General features: G+C 50.8%; 1 protein-coding gene across 1 annotated transcript in view; it reads right to left on the bottom strand.

The window, feature by feature from the left end:
• Positions 1 to 12,679, bottom strand: part of Samdc (S-adenosylmethionine decarboxylase) — a 45,714-nt gene extending 33,035 nt beyond the window's left edge. The window contains exon 1 of the mRNA XM_077683963.1: positions 12,427 to 12,679. Within this exon, the coding sequence (XP_077540089.1) occupies positions 12,427 to 12,542 (116 nt within the window). The 5' untranslated portion in view covers positions 12,543 to 12,679. The remainder of the gene's footprint in view (positions 1 to 12,426) is intronic.
• Positions 12,680 to 14,757: the final 2,078 nt, after the last annotated feature.

Genomic DNA, 14,757 nt, shown 5'->3' with positions numbered 1-14,757 from the left:
CACGACGCCCGTCTTCACGGCCGCCACGCGTGGTTGCTCCGACTCGCGTCTTCGATCTAGCATACATTCGTTGTAAACACCCCGTTTCGCCGCGCAGGGTCCTTGGAGGAAGGGGGACTCATAACTCCGCGGCCCGGACTTGAAAGAGGCTCGTGTTTTCCGCACGACGCTTTTCAAGACCTCGGTGTCCTCGACGCGAACGCTTTGGGACCATTTTGCTGACGCGTGTAACGAGAGCTGCAAGCGCACAACACGTGCCATACGCCAAAGTGAGATGCGCGGAGACGAGCGCCATCTGGCGGTGATGTAAGAAACCCCAACGCATGCGTGCAAGACCGCAGCAGCGCCCGAAAAGTCAGGAGGAGAGGCAAAGACAGTTTCGCTTTACAATACTGCCTCAGCGGAATGCAGGGACGCCAAAGAGAATCGCGTGTTGCTGAAGTACTTTACACAGCATGACCGGATACCGCAGAGAGGGAGAAACAACATTGATTTGTCCAACGTGGTTTGGAAGCAAAGTATACGGGGTATCTTCGCCACCCTCAGACGGTGGCCAGAAGCCCTTGGGCTCTGGCGGATCCATCGACCATTTGGACAACATGGATCTGGACGTTCAGGTCGGAGCTGTGCAGAAGGGCTTCCCAGTGCTCCTTGATTCCATGCAGTACTAGCAGACTGTTCGAAGTTTCGAAGGAGCTAATATCGCCCGTTCAATAGACGCACGGGTGGCGGCCGCCTCATCGTACTCGCTTCCGATTTCGCGCTGTAATTAGAAGTCAAATAAAGTGGCACGTGGAGCGAGATTCTGAGTTGTGTCCGTTTCAAAAATGTCCGTTTCGCATTCCGTTTCAGCCGTGACGTATCACTTGCGAGGCCTCTGAACAACGAATGCGCTGCGTCACATCTGGTCGTCTGCTTTCAGCCAATCATGGCTCGCCCGAAACGGACACCTTCAAACGGGCCACAAATGGACAAAACTAAAAATTCCGGCCCTCCTTCGATGCGGTGAAGCACAAGATCACATTTTCCCGCACACGAACCATAGGCAAAACCGACACGCGTGTTACCCTCATAGTGCCTTTAAAAATCTATGAGCACACAACAATCAGACAAGCTCACTGGGCGACAGTTTTTTTGAAACGAAGGAATGCCACTAATTCAAAAAGAATAGTCCCGACCACGTTTCAGCTGAAAGGCAGACCGTCAAATTGACACGGATGCCCAGTGTGTGAAAAGGCTCGTCGGTGATGCGTTCTTGTAAACGAAGCGCAAAGGTAGACACGACAAGTAGTGCTCGTCTTCGTCTCACTCCTGTCTCGTCCTGTGTCCACTTTGGCGCTTCGTCTACAAGAACGCATGCGCAACACGACAGTGGCAGTGCCCGGGGCGGTTTGCGGCGTGGGCGCAATTCATCCGATCAAGGAACAAGCGGTGCAAAAGTAGTGACGCATTCAGCGGAAGATTTGAATATTCCCAAGAAATGTCCGGAGACTAATTGCACTTAAATAGTGTTGGGCCCAGAACGAGAGCTTGAGGCACACCAATGCGTTGCTAAGTGAGATGCTCTAGCAGAAACCCACGACTTGGTTACCGCCCCTTTTCACCGACGCCCAGTGCAAAACCCAAGATTTGGCAGGCGTCCAGAGCAACGTTTCGAACCTTTTTTTTTTTTTTTTTGCGCTAACATGATGACCAAATAGACTGTGCGCGAGCCCTGGGGCATAGATTCCAATTAGCGATCAATTAAGCATATCGTTTGGTCGAAATGTGTATTTTCCAGCAGCCGCTTTCTACCTTTACAACCGATCACGTCACCGGACTAGCCAGAACGCCTCGCTCAGTTGCCAACTGCGCAGCGTACGCTGAAGCCACGTACTGAAAGGGGCCTTGAATTGAGCGACGTACATGCAGCGCGCGATTTTAATGCACGCATCCATTTCACGGAACCGCAGACGCAGACAAAGCGAGCCCGCAATCATGCCTCGGTGAAAGGCACCACAGCTGTACGTAAAAGCTGCACTTTTCCGCCAAACCAGGAAGACGCATAAAAGGCACATACGAGGGTCGCTCGAACTATAACAGCGCGGAGACACGCGCGCAGAAAGAGATCGGGCGAACCCATCACCCGTGGGCTGCACTTGAAGACTCCGAGAAACCCGTACGCCGTCGTCTCGGAATCGGGTGATAAAGGAAGTCGCGGAACTTTTTACCGCCTTCGCGCGCGCGCGCGACGCCACATTGACACACTACACCGAATTGCTAGTAGTTGTTTTGCTACGCTAGTGGGCGCGCATACGCTTCGGGGAAGGTGGCCGTGTACTGTAAGAATAGAATGGGAGGTTTATTCAGCATATAGGCCTTGCGGGGTAGCAGTTTTTTTTTTTATTCAAGTAGGGCATGCAATGCGTTTCACGCGTTCGTCTATTATACCCGTGCCATACGTACGGTGCTGTCAGTAGTAATTGGAGCACGGAAGCTGTGGCCGAGCCGCATAGGAGCGCCGTGTAGCTGTACACTGAAGGAGCAGAACACGCATGCGCGCTGCCGACGGTGATCGCCCCTCTACACTTCTCAGCCCACTTCTTTCAAAGCGGCTTCGAGCATTATTCGCAGCATACTGGTCTCGGCGATGGCGCTGATAGCAGACCCACCTAAAAATAGTAGAAAAAGAACAATTGTCACTTCAGATCCCTGCGATTGCGACGCTTCTCCAGCAGCTCGCGTGCGCTGAAAGTGTTAGCGACGCTGCCAGATACCGCCTCTGCTATCAGCTCCATCGCTGAGACCAGTATGCTGCGAATAATGCTCGAAGCCGCGTTAAAAGAACTGGGTTGAGAAGTATAGAGGGGCTATCCCCGTCGGCAGGCGCGCATGCGTGTTCTGCTCCTTTAGTTTACCGCCGGTGTAGCTACATGGCGCTCCTATGCGGTTTGGCCACTGCTCCCGTGCTCCAGATACTTCTGACGGCACCTGTACACGAAAAATGACATTAAGTGCTTAATGCCTCAGGTTTTAATGCCAATAATTCACTGCTACACGCAAAAATGTAATGTCATTCGCTCTGATGTCATTTTTGGTTTCAGGAGTTCCGCACAACTCATTCGCCGTCACGAACGTCTTAAATCTGCCTACTCTCGAACGCGATGGGCACTAAATGAAACCAACGAAATTCTCGGCACCAGACTGTTGACGCGGAAACGCAGCTGAACTTCGAAATAAGGCGTTATTCGGTTCCCTCTTTGTGGCGCAGTTCTGAAGAAGCTCAGTAAAACAGCGGCGAAAAGCAGAACGTCATGCCACTCGTCGTTGTGAATTTTTGACTGCTACCGGTGGCCGGAGACGGCAGCTGCTGAAGGCCCTTTTAGAAACGGCTCACCATTTTTTAGAAAACACTATTTCGCACACTTTCAACCCTTCGAAGATGTTTTTCTCTACGTTGAAAACTTCTAAAATAGGAGTGCATTTTTCTTTTTGGGCATTACCACCAATACGCCGTACACATTTAATGCCTTTGCGTTTCGGCGTGTAGCACGGAACGCCCAAATAATGTCATTCGGTGTTTTAAGGACTTAACCACTTAATGACATTTTCCGTGCACGTGTGGCACGGGTATATTAGAAAGCCGCCCATCAGACTGCCCCATTCGAGCGTCCGTATAACAAAATTGACCGACGATTAATCTTCCTTGCAATGCAAAATGTGCGCGCAGCTGTGAATGTCTCACTGCGATAATGCACGACTCCAAAGAAACGCGAAGGCTGAGCCAACGCAGTGAAAATCGGTACGGGCTGCGATAAACGCTCCCCAGGCGCGTCTGATTTAACGTTAACATTACTATGGGACCTGCTACTCATGACCAACGGAGTTAAAAACCATTGTGAACGAATACGAAAGACTGTACAAATACACAATGTTCACAACAGCCTAGTTTGCTTACATTAGAGATGTGTCACTTCTGTATGAAATAAAAAATACAAAACTCTCGCTAGCCAGACAGCTAGCGTCATCTAGTGAAAACTGGATAAACCAAAATTCGTTTCTGGTTAATCTTTTTTACCTCAGTAAAGAGGTGTTATATTCCTAAAAGAAGCTAGCTAGGCCGTTAGGAACACGTTTATGAATTTAAAAACTTCATGTCGGCACACGATGGTTTTTGAGCCAGAGGGTCATGATTAAGCCCGTAGGAATGTGATCAGGTGAGTCCCTTTTAGCGTGCAGCGTACCCCAGGCAATCTATTCGCGATGTTACGGGGCCGCTCTAACACCACAAGTCACCGCAAGGAGCCCCTCTGTATACAGCCCGCGCTCACCTCGTACCAACAGGATAGAAAAAGAAGATGCTTAGCGGCTTCCCCTTTGTAACGCGGTGGCGTTGCACAGTGACCAGTCGTAACGCCACTGTGCAATCACCTCGCAAAAAAAAAAAAAAAAAAAAAAAAAACTTTATGGAATTTTTGTGCTAGTTTGACTTCTATGCTCGCATGTCTTCCCAAATTGTTCCCTGCTCTTTTCCCACCAACATTCTAACCTTTTGCTAACCTCTACTGCTGTCCAATTCATTTTTCCGCTAACCTTAAAGCCAAGGGTATCCGGAAGCTGGATGACTTCCTCACTGAGGACTGGAGGGATACTTTTGTACTCCGTTACAATATGCTGCATGGTTTCCGATTCCTGCCGCAACCTGCGCACAGTACTGCCTGAGCGGGCTTGCGGATAAGCGTTTTTGTCCGCAAGCAACCCGCCTGGGCTTCAAAAAGCAATGCCCTTCCTTTGGTATTATCAAAAACGTTTCCCTCAGGATTTCCCGATCCTGTAGATATGATAAGGACTTCTTCGCTTCCATCCTCGTTTTCCAGGTCGTTGTCTCTGAATCTTATCACTTCATTTTTTTATTGCCTTGTTCCGTTTCCCCTGCGCTTCCAGGGGCGGTATTCTCGAGTTTTGTCCCTTTTGCGTCCCTTTCAAAGTGTCCCTTTTGGCGAGCCCTGATTGGCTAAAAGCAAACAACCGGAAGTGACGTGCGCAAGCGCAACAAACCTACTGTCAACGCTCATTGCTTAACCGGAAGTACGTGACGATGAAAGGGACTGAAAAGGGACAGTTACGAGAATACCACCCCAGGTTTCATGCACTTTGTCACTGCGCCTTCTGGTTCTCTTCCCCCGCTGTGTGTCCACGCTTTTCATGTAAAGATACCGCAACACTTTGGCCGCCCATCTCTAATCAAAATTTTGTCGTTCTTCAAAACATTTTGCCCTGTGCTTCTCTCACTTCAAAGGAGGCCCATCCCACGTCTCCACCTTGCGGCAGCCGCAGACACCAGCGCTTCTGCAGCGCTGTGCTACCTCGCTCCATACTTTTCTCACCATGCTTCCGCTGCACCTTAGTATATTTTTTGTCCTAATAGACTCACTTCGCTATCCCCGCCACATCTCCGCTGCGCATGAAAAACAAAAAAACAAATGCCACGCCATAACGTTGCGCCAGTTTTTTTAGCACACAAGAAAACTGAATACGTGATGACGGCGAATCGGCACCGAACGTTGGCTGAGGCTAGAGTCGAGAGGACTAATCGTTTCTCCCTCTGCGCGGGAGAGGAAAAGGCGATGTCTCGCTGAGTAATCTTTTAGGTGGTTGGGAGCGAACAGAAGCAGCGGTACTTCTCTGCACGTGGCCGATAGCGGCGGCAAAAGGGGACGTAAAGTGTTCGCTCTGGTGGCTTTGAAAGACGACGTTAGTCTTCGGCTTCGCGAACACAAAAATATTGGTCTGTGTCCCTCGATTCAGCCGCCTGGCCTAATAGAGGGACAGACACTACTACCAAACTACTAGATTTAATACCATACCTCACACTCGTCAACATTTTGAGCAAAAAGAAAACGGGCATATTTTCGGCGAAACATTACTACACAGCTGGTACTAGCGGTGTGCTTTTAATTAAAAATAGATGTGTGCTCGATTTTTAATTGTGGCAGCAAATTAAAACAATGTTTTGGCCATAAAATACAAAAAGAGCTCGCGCTAGAGACCAGACCTCGAGGCGGCATTCCAAGTCCGACAGTAACGAAGGGTTCCAATAGGTGACACGCGAGCCGTGGAAGGCGGGAAAATTGAATTGGTTTGCGCAAACCTTCAACTTGTTTACCGTGGGAGTAGCGAAACGGGAGCGGAAGAGGGTGAGAGGTGGGCAGGGGAGTGGAGAGGCTGTTACGTGGCAGAGGCAGCAGAACACTGGTCTTTCGACGATATTTCGAGCGAAATGAGCAGAAACACCGCCAAGTTTTAAGGCGAAGCTTGTTACCTCTACCCCCCAAGGGTCCTGTCGTGACCATTGGTGTCAACAGAAAACTTCCGCGAACAAATAAAAGTTACTGGCACCACCACGAATCGAACCTTGAACGATTATATAAACTGAGCGAGAGCCCGTTGTCTTGCCGATTGAGCTACGAGCCCACGCGGAGACGGGGGAGACAGACGGTGCACACGCCGAGCACATCTGCGGGTTCGCCTCCTGCGTTGTACCACGTGACAGCGTCATGCGACCTCTCGCACCGCTGTGCGCTCCGCCCACGGCACGTGTAGCGGCCATGTGCGCGCCTTGCGCATGCGCTAGGAGATAAAAAAATTAAAGGAAGCTCACACCAACGCATGCCATCTTACTTCTCCGTCTCTGCCGCCGATCTCATCGCCTCCGTCGGCAGCGGCAGAGACGGAAGATAAGTGAGATCGTCTTACACAGAGGTTGAGCTTCCTTTGATTTTATAAAAAAAAGTTTCCACTGATGTGCTTCCCCAATACAGCTCAACCAACCACCGTTCGTGAATCATGTACTTATTTAACCTTAGCAAAGAATATTTCTGAATTAAGGGTGCGGTTAAGTGCATTTCACCTGTCTCTCGCTTCACTCTTTGCGCAGCCACGTGTGTGAATTCAAGTGACGTCGCATGGGTAATTGTTGTGGGCGTCGCTTACAGCCTCGCTTTCAAACCGCGTTCACAGGGTAGATTGGCGCGCATTTTTGCAACTGTTTGTTTTTGTCGACGCCACATGCATGCGTACTAAGTTTTTTCGACAAAATAGAGCAGTTGAGATTCACCGCTCTTGCTTGCTTTTCCCACATACTCCTCTTCATTAAAACTTGACATTGGCCACGGTTGAACAAGCGGCGACCACGCCGTGGCAGCCGGCCTAAAGAAACCGACTCGCCCCATCCTGCCTATCTGCAAGGAAGCGGCATTCGATCTATCGGGGCTCTCACGAAACTGCGGGAGATATGGAGAGGCTTCGGATCGCCGCGTCAGCACTGATATATAGTCGGCGCGCAGACAATGAGACGTAGCGTGACTGCGACCCCGATTCGTAGTCACGCTGCAGACATGTGGCGCTAACATTGGCAGCGCCAATCCCGAGCGCAATAAACTTGCACGCGCGGACCGGACAGACGATCGCCCAGTTCTATGCTCTGTCTTGAAGTATCCTCGGTGGAACCTAATCTCTACATATCACCCTGCCAACGGTATCTTCCGGTTTACGTTCATCCACGTATCAGAATTAGCGAGGCTAGATTCCGATGAAGAGAGACTGGACATAGTAATTTTCCACTTAAGTATCATGGTTCGTAACTGCGCCAAAAGCCCAGGTCTACAAATAGAACAAAGATGAGGAAATTCAAAAGGAGGGCTAAAGTAAATTGAAATAAGCAGAAAACATCTCTTACAAAGTATTGGGAAGAAGATTTTGAAAAATAAAGTTATCCGTGTAGGAAGTGACAAGATAATGAGCGCGACACAGCCGCTAATGTGCACCGGGCGACCACTAGTGTGCTGGTGGTACGCGAATTTTTTCTGCGCTCACGTATTGATTTTTTTTTTTGGGGGGGGGGGGAGGGGTGTTACGGGCGAAGCTGTCCCAGGACTATGCGGCGCGGCCGAACGTAGGACTCGGGACTGATTTTGACCACCTGGGGAATCTGCAACGGCAGCGTCGAAATCTCGACACCAAGGGCGCTTTCACCTCTGTCAGAAAAGCGTCCGCGGAGGTGGGGGTCGAAACCGCGTCCTTGAGCTCTGCAGCACCGCAGCGGGTAGCTGACACAGCGACAACAATGCTCCCAACACGCGGAAGCAGACGACCCGTTTTGGAACTCTTCTTCCGCGCATTCTTGGCTGCGCCTGTTCGTGCGTCACAACGTCTACAGCGCTGCAGAGGCCTGTACTTGCACGGGCGGAGGAATAAGACGAACCCGGCGTCCTGTCGAGGCGGACGTGCCGGGTTTAAATCTGAGTCCTCGCCGAGACACTTAGCGACTACTGCCCCTGTAGACAGGGCTCGAATGCGTACGGTATACGCGTGGTAGAATGACGAGGACGAACGCACACCTGACGCTACGCTCTCCGAACAACGCGTTCCGTGTACTCCGACGCTCTTCCGGCCGCAAACCGTAATTGTACCTGCTCCCGCCACGAGCTAAGAGACTGCGCGCGATGCGCAGGTGCGAAACAAAGACCGCGCCGCAACCGTACAACCCCGGAAGGGAGCATCCGATACGCCCTATATTCGTTACGACGGCCGACACAGACATAGGCGCCGAATAGTCTACCGCCGGCCCCGCGCACTGGGGGCGATCGAACGTACGAAGCTTGGTCTGTGGATTCATGAGCGCGACTACATGTACATGTGCGACTACATGTGCAGAGCGCGTTAAGTGCAGAAATATTGCGTTAAAATTCAGGCAGAGCTGTATTAAAAGTGAACGCGAAGTGCACCTCGACGAGTGATTGTGGGATCTTATCTTAAAGAATTTCCGACCTTCCATATGTCACTCATGTCAAATTGCACTTTATAATTGATATATCGAATTGTATGGCCGAACTGTTCGTATCCTATTGCAATGCTGGACGCAGAGAACTCTGCCGGGAAAGCAATGTCTTGCGGTAAGAACGCTGGACTTTCAAGCCATTACTGATTAACGCAACGAGCGGGACTTCGTGTAACGTGCAGCCAATACGGGGCCCGACCATTTAATCCCTTGCCCCTTCTCGCGTGGACGCAAGCGAGCTGCGACACCAAATCTCCTTTTAAGAAGTCGCCGCTGTGCGACTGCGTGGGACACGTGAAACGTATTGCGACCGCCAGCACTCAACGTCAGCACAGTGGCGCCTTTCATCCAGCGGCCGTGCTTGTGGGTAGCTTCGTTTCTGTGATGTCGCACCACCTACTAAGCCAATCCCAGACAAGCCAAACGGGCGCTTATCCCCGACGCGTAGTGCGTCCCAGCGACGCCGAGTTCTTCCTCCACTCGAGCCTCCAGAAGAGGAGATCCTGGAAATGGATTTCCCCATGCAAAAGCATTGCAGAATCCTCCCCTCAACCGGTGGAGGGATCGAATGGAGTGGAGGAGGGACTCAGAATACGGTATTAACCGGACTGATTTCAAATTACGCGCGCACGGTCTTCCCCAGAAGCTATCCGGCATTAGTTCACATGCATTCTGATGACGTGGGAAATCCTCGGACTATCTGCGGTGAGTGGGGGAGTAGGGTAGCGTGGGAACTAGTGGCGCTGCACCCTTATCTTTACGAGGAAGGAACAAATAGCGCCAGTGGCTGCATAACCGGCAGTGCAACGTGCCAAGTAACCAGTTCCAATTTTCATGTGCCTTTAAAAGCAGCACTTTGTGAGTCTACTCAGCGGTGCCATTTCACATTCAGGCGGTGTACGCGTGATTGGTGGCGGGAGGGGCTGTGTCGCGTTCGACCAATGGTTCGACGCCACGACCCCCCTTTCACGCGTTTCCGCCGCTGCTGCGCTGTTCCCCTTCCCCCTCCACGCGTTTAATGCAGCGCTGAGCGCCGACGCCGCCCTCCCCCACACCTCGGCCCTTTCTCCCTACCCAGATTTTGTCCGCGGTCATTTTCCGGCCCAAAAATGCTTTTAATAATCTCCCGGAAGATCTTCGGCGCATGCTAATGTACTGTGAAGAGTGGAACTCTTCTTCAGTGGAGTGAGATTGTTCAACGCTTGTGCCTGCTCGCTTGCGCACCGTCGGTGGTTTCTTTTAAGGTGTTCGTTCGCAGTTAAGACCATGGGACTCTGGACCACACTCGTGGTACTCAGCATTTTGAACGAGATGATTTCGAACGCACTGGTTTGCGTGCATCCGACTCCCACACAATCTGCTTTCTTTTACAACGACACACTGGCGAGCTCCCAAGGCTAAAATTAGCCTATTACGTTTAACCTGCATAACCCTGTGGGTGAACAAATACGACGACACCACAAATGGGTGGGAAGCGAATTAACGAGCGGCGGCCGCGAACACCTGCCAATTGCAGTTAAACTACGGCTCTGAAGTTTCACTTAACACTCAACTCATAGTGGAAATTCAGCGCAAAGAACAAGACACAAAGGAAGACATACAGGACGAGCGCTTGTCAGTGTCTTTCTCATAGCTCTGAATTTACACTACGAATATGTACGACCTACTTACGACCAGAATAATGATTTACACGGATTAATACACTGCACGATGCAGCTACAAATCGGAATTCGACAAGATCACCTCAGTGTCCTATGGCGTTTCAATACGGTTTCGCACTCCCATCCACATACGGCAATGTTCAAGAGGACCGCATCATGAAAGGAGCACTGGCCTACGGGGCCGTTCAGCCGTCATTGTTTCGGCGCTGGTGCCATTCAACCACACAGATCGCGTGTGTGCTAGGAGCGACAGAGCCCAGACATGCAGACGCAGACCGGACAGGGACCGGTCTTCGTCATAGTTTTTAGAAACGGGCACGGCCGAGTAGTAGTCGCCGAGAAATTGCCCCTGTAATGATGGGCACACGCAGTGCATGAAGCTGCAGGGCGGCCAGCCGTGCCCGCAAAGGGAGCACCCGCAAACGACCGCCGCTCCAAGCAGACGATCCAGAGGGCGAGAGCGAAGACCCGTCTGCGCGCTGATCCTCACCCCAACGACAAGCAAACATGCGGTGCGCATCAAGCCGACGACGTAAACGCCCGAACCAGACAGGGCGAGGCCGCCGTCAACAGAACAAATGTGTGTGGAGCGAAACTGATGGATTGAATATTCGAAAAAGCGCGGGCAGTTATTCAGAGGCTCTCAGACAGGCGACGCACAAAGAAAGGATGTCTCGTCTGCACATCGTTCGTATGTCTCAGCGTCGGTCTATCTTGGCAATGGAAATTTACCGGGCAGCCCAACCCGACATTCTGGGGTCAAGCGAATCACTGAAACTTCAACGCCTTTATAGATAATGAACGCAGACGCACAGACACTGCATATTGATGCCGTCGTGGTTTTACTGGTCTGATTAAAGATATCTTGGAACAGTGATACGAAACGATGTGAAGTTAGCAACTCAGCTGAGAAAAAAATGAAGGAAGTCTTCGCACGGTTATTTTGCCGGTATGGTCCGTTGTTGCACATGTTCGACGCACACATTTCTTGCGTCTGGCACTTGCTTATATTAGAGTGAACAGTTCACTCTACTTATATACAAACAATGCCCTGTAAAATCAGATTCGCGGTACCCGCGCAACAGCAGCCACGCGTGACGTCACCACCGGCTCGCCCGGCCATTGGTTACAGCGTATCAAGCGACACGCCTATCTGGAGCAAAGGCGCACCGATTCGACTTTGACCGGCAAGAGAACGGCACTGCTAGGCAGCGCCGAACAATAAATGCTTTTGCACGAACCTCGTTATGCGTGTGATTTATCTTTTGAGGTAGGTTCAGAAAACGATAAAGAAAGCGCGAACGCGAAAGACGCCGTCGCTCGCGCAAGTTCTACGCACGTGGTCGGCCGCGCCGGGCGCGCGAGATACACTACGGACATGGGGTCGTGGCCTTGGGCTAGCCGGGAGCTCAGCACACAAGCCGTAAAGATTTCAAGAAACATGCTTCTACCCAGCAACGGAGCACTCGAAATGCACGCATGCGGTTCTAATTAGCGTGGAAAAAGAAAGTAGCGGCGTATCAACAGAAGCAGCTACACATTAACTACGATAACTTATCGAAAGCAAGGGTAAAAAAGTACCAGCACACAGGCCAAGATTCTTTTCGTGCGGAAAAGAGCGAAAAAAAAAAAAAAAGCTGGCGGTGATCGTCCACCAACTCGGAGATATACATGTCAAGGTTTGAAATGTTGCATGCAAATTAGGCGTGGAATGATGCATAGGTGCGCGGCGCGTGCACGCGTTCTGTTCTACTGCCCTCCCTAGCGCGACCGCATAGGCCTATGTGCACCCTGCAGCCACCGTGAATTATAAATTATATTTTCACCGAGTAAATTTCTTACCCCGGTTACGAGACTACACGTGCGAAGATAAACAGCGTGAAATTGATTCACGAAAAGCCCGAGTTTCGGGTGTAAATGCACGGACGAAGGGGGTGAATTTCTCACCTGGCGATCTTGCGCAGGTCGCAGTTTTCTTCTTTGCCGTCACGGCGGCTGAACCACACCTCCAACAATTTTTCAGTTCCTTCGAAGAAGTCAGAGTAATTGCTCTGCACGTCCATTTCGACAGCTTGAGGCGGGTGCCGGGCTCACGGCGAAAGAACACGCAGCGGTCGCGGGTTCGACCGGGCGCTCGAACCGCAGTGGGAGAGCTTCTTCCAGGCGACCACACGAGAGGAGTGCGCGAGCTCGAGTGCTGGCACAGAACAGGGAGGATTTTAGAGAAGCAAAGGTCTAGCTTTGCCTGTAGTGCCAGAAAAAGCGTAGTGGCGGCGTCGTGAACTACCCAGTACGCCCGCTTGATGGCGCTGTAAACACGGCTTTGTAAACATGGCGGATGCTTTTTGCACAGGCCGCTTGAGCTCCTTAATAACATGGCTGCCCTCGCACGGCGGCCGCCGGCTCGCTGCTCCACGGCCGGACTCGACTCTCCTCCTCCCGCGCGCGAAAGGGGCGTCGAGTCCGGCCGTGGCTGCTCCTGCTGGCTCCTGGCTGGCACGCTGGTCGCGTGTTTACTTGCGCCGCGCTAGTGAAGTGATGTTACGCCAGGTGACCAGATGGCCTCGACTGGCACAGACCACAGTGAGCAGCAAGTGAGAACAAATCGTTTATTGACATCCGCAAGTTTACAGAGGCCAGGACATCATTTCATTTCGATCGCTGCAATTGTACGTCGCTTTCGTGACAACATTTTTTTTTTTTTTGCCATAACAACTCGTTCACTTGCGCTAAGATTTCGAACGAAGGGCACAAATGAAGTATTGACGGCGACAACGGTTTCCTTTGCACCGTCTTTCTAGCGGAGTGCATAACACTCACCTTCTGTTGGAAGAATCGAATATTCTGGCCTCGACAGCTGCCTTCCGATGCGGAATTTCCCACATTTGTCATTCCACAAGCACTCAATTCCCGTGTTTTGCCAGTCCTCTCAACAACTGATGGACGCAAAAGCACATAACAGCAATAACAGTCACGAAACCGGTGCTCCGCGCACATTGAAACGGTCGGCCGTTGCAGCGGTTTCAATTTGAATTGGCGGCTTTGTGGTTGCGAATTCAGAAACGAGGTGGTGCACCAGTCGGCTGTTCGTAAAAAGTTGCGTACATTTTTGCTCAACGGATGTTTGATGCGGAACTTGTTAATAGTATTTTTAAATAACACATTGTAAGCGAACTGTGTGGGCTCTTTGAGTCACGGAATGAATGTTTTGTATTCTATACCAAAAGTAACATTTTGCCTGCGCCGTCTGGTGGGCTTGATGGTCGAAAACAGCGCTTTAGGTTGGTCCAGGTTGGTCACGTGGGGCGTCGATTTTTACGCCGCCTATAGGGAAGACAGGGAACGTCCAAGCTTGAGAGGCCTGGTGCTGGCTTGCCGCACAGAACAGCTTGCCGGCTGCAGCAACAGCAGTGATGAGCCGTGGAAAGGGGCGGCAGCAGCGAACGGGAGCAAACCGATTGCCAGAAGTGACGTCAGCTTTATTCCCGGAAATACGTTTTTTTGCTCCGTGTTCTTGTGTATAGTTTTGTAGTTTTGTTAAAAAAAACGTTGCACATGTTTCTTTCGTTTAGCAACTAGCATGCTTCATTTAACTACTAAAAAGTTGTCCCTGTTAACATTTTGTATTCATTGTTGTCATTGAAGGCGCTTTACTAGAAAGTAAATAAATAAAGACGACGTAGTTCAAACTTTTTGCAAGTCAAATACTCATAAATAGGTTGTTTTTAGTACTTAAAGTTGTTTGTTATTGGTATTATTAGTAGTTTTAGTTGTGTGACTCACAGCCTGCGCCCTCTTTAGTAGCCATGTCCGAAGCCATCATTAGCGCGCCAACTATAGTGAACTAGAATGATCTAGTGGCGCGAACGGCGAGGAAGGGGCGTGCTCTTCTGTGTAGAAAACACCAGGTGGCGCTGCTGCGCCATCTTCGAAAGGCGCCGCCGCGGCAGGCTGTCGCTGTTCCGATGTTGGGTAGTAATTAACCCTTAAAAAAAAAAATGCTACTCGTGTCTGGCATTTCCGTACCTTGCTAGGAACGTTTTGTTGCAAATCTGCCCGTTTGAGCTGTAGGGAAACGGCTATAAATCGAGTTGTTTGGTGTCGTCTGCTACCTGCGCAGACGATCGATGCGAGCGTACGCGTTCGATGTGCTGCCGGCGGACAACTGCTATGTTTAATTCTTTACGAATGGATTTACTTTTTATATTTACTGTAATAAAGTCCCGGCATGAACCTACTTGTGAATTTCACTCTACAAAAGCAAATTATACCCAGTAT

The sequence above is a fragment of the Haemaphysalis longicornis genome, unplaced genomic scaffold, assembly GCF_048455015.1.
Source record: "Haemaphysalis longicornis isolate Haplotype H1 unplaced genomic scaffold, Haemaphysalis longicornis Haplotype H1 scaffold_9, whole genome shotgun sequence".
Classification (NCBI taxonomy): domain Eukaryota; kingdom Metazoa; phylum Arthropoda; class Arachnida; order Ixodida; family Ixodidae; genus Haemaphysalis; species Haemaphysalis longicornis.
The sequence above is the reverse complement of the archived record's forward strand: the minus strand, read 5'-3'. Positions and strand labels throughout refer to the sequence as shown.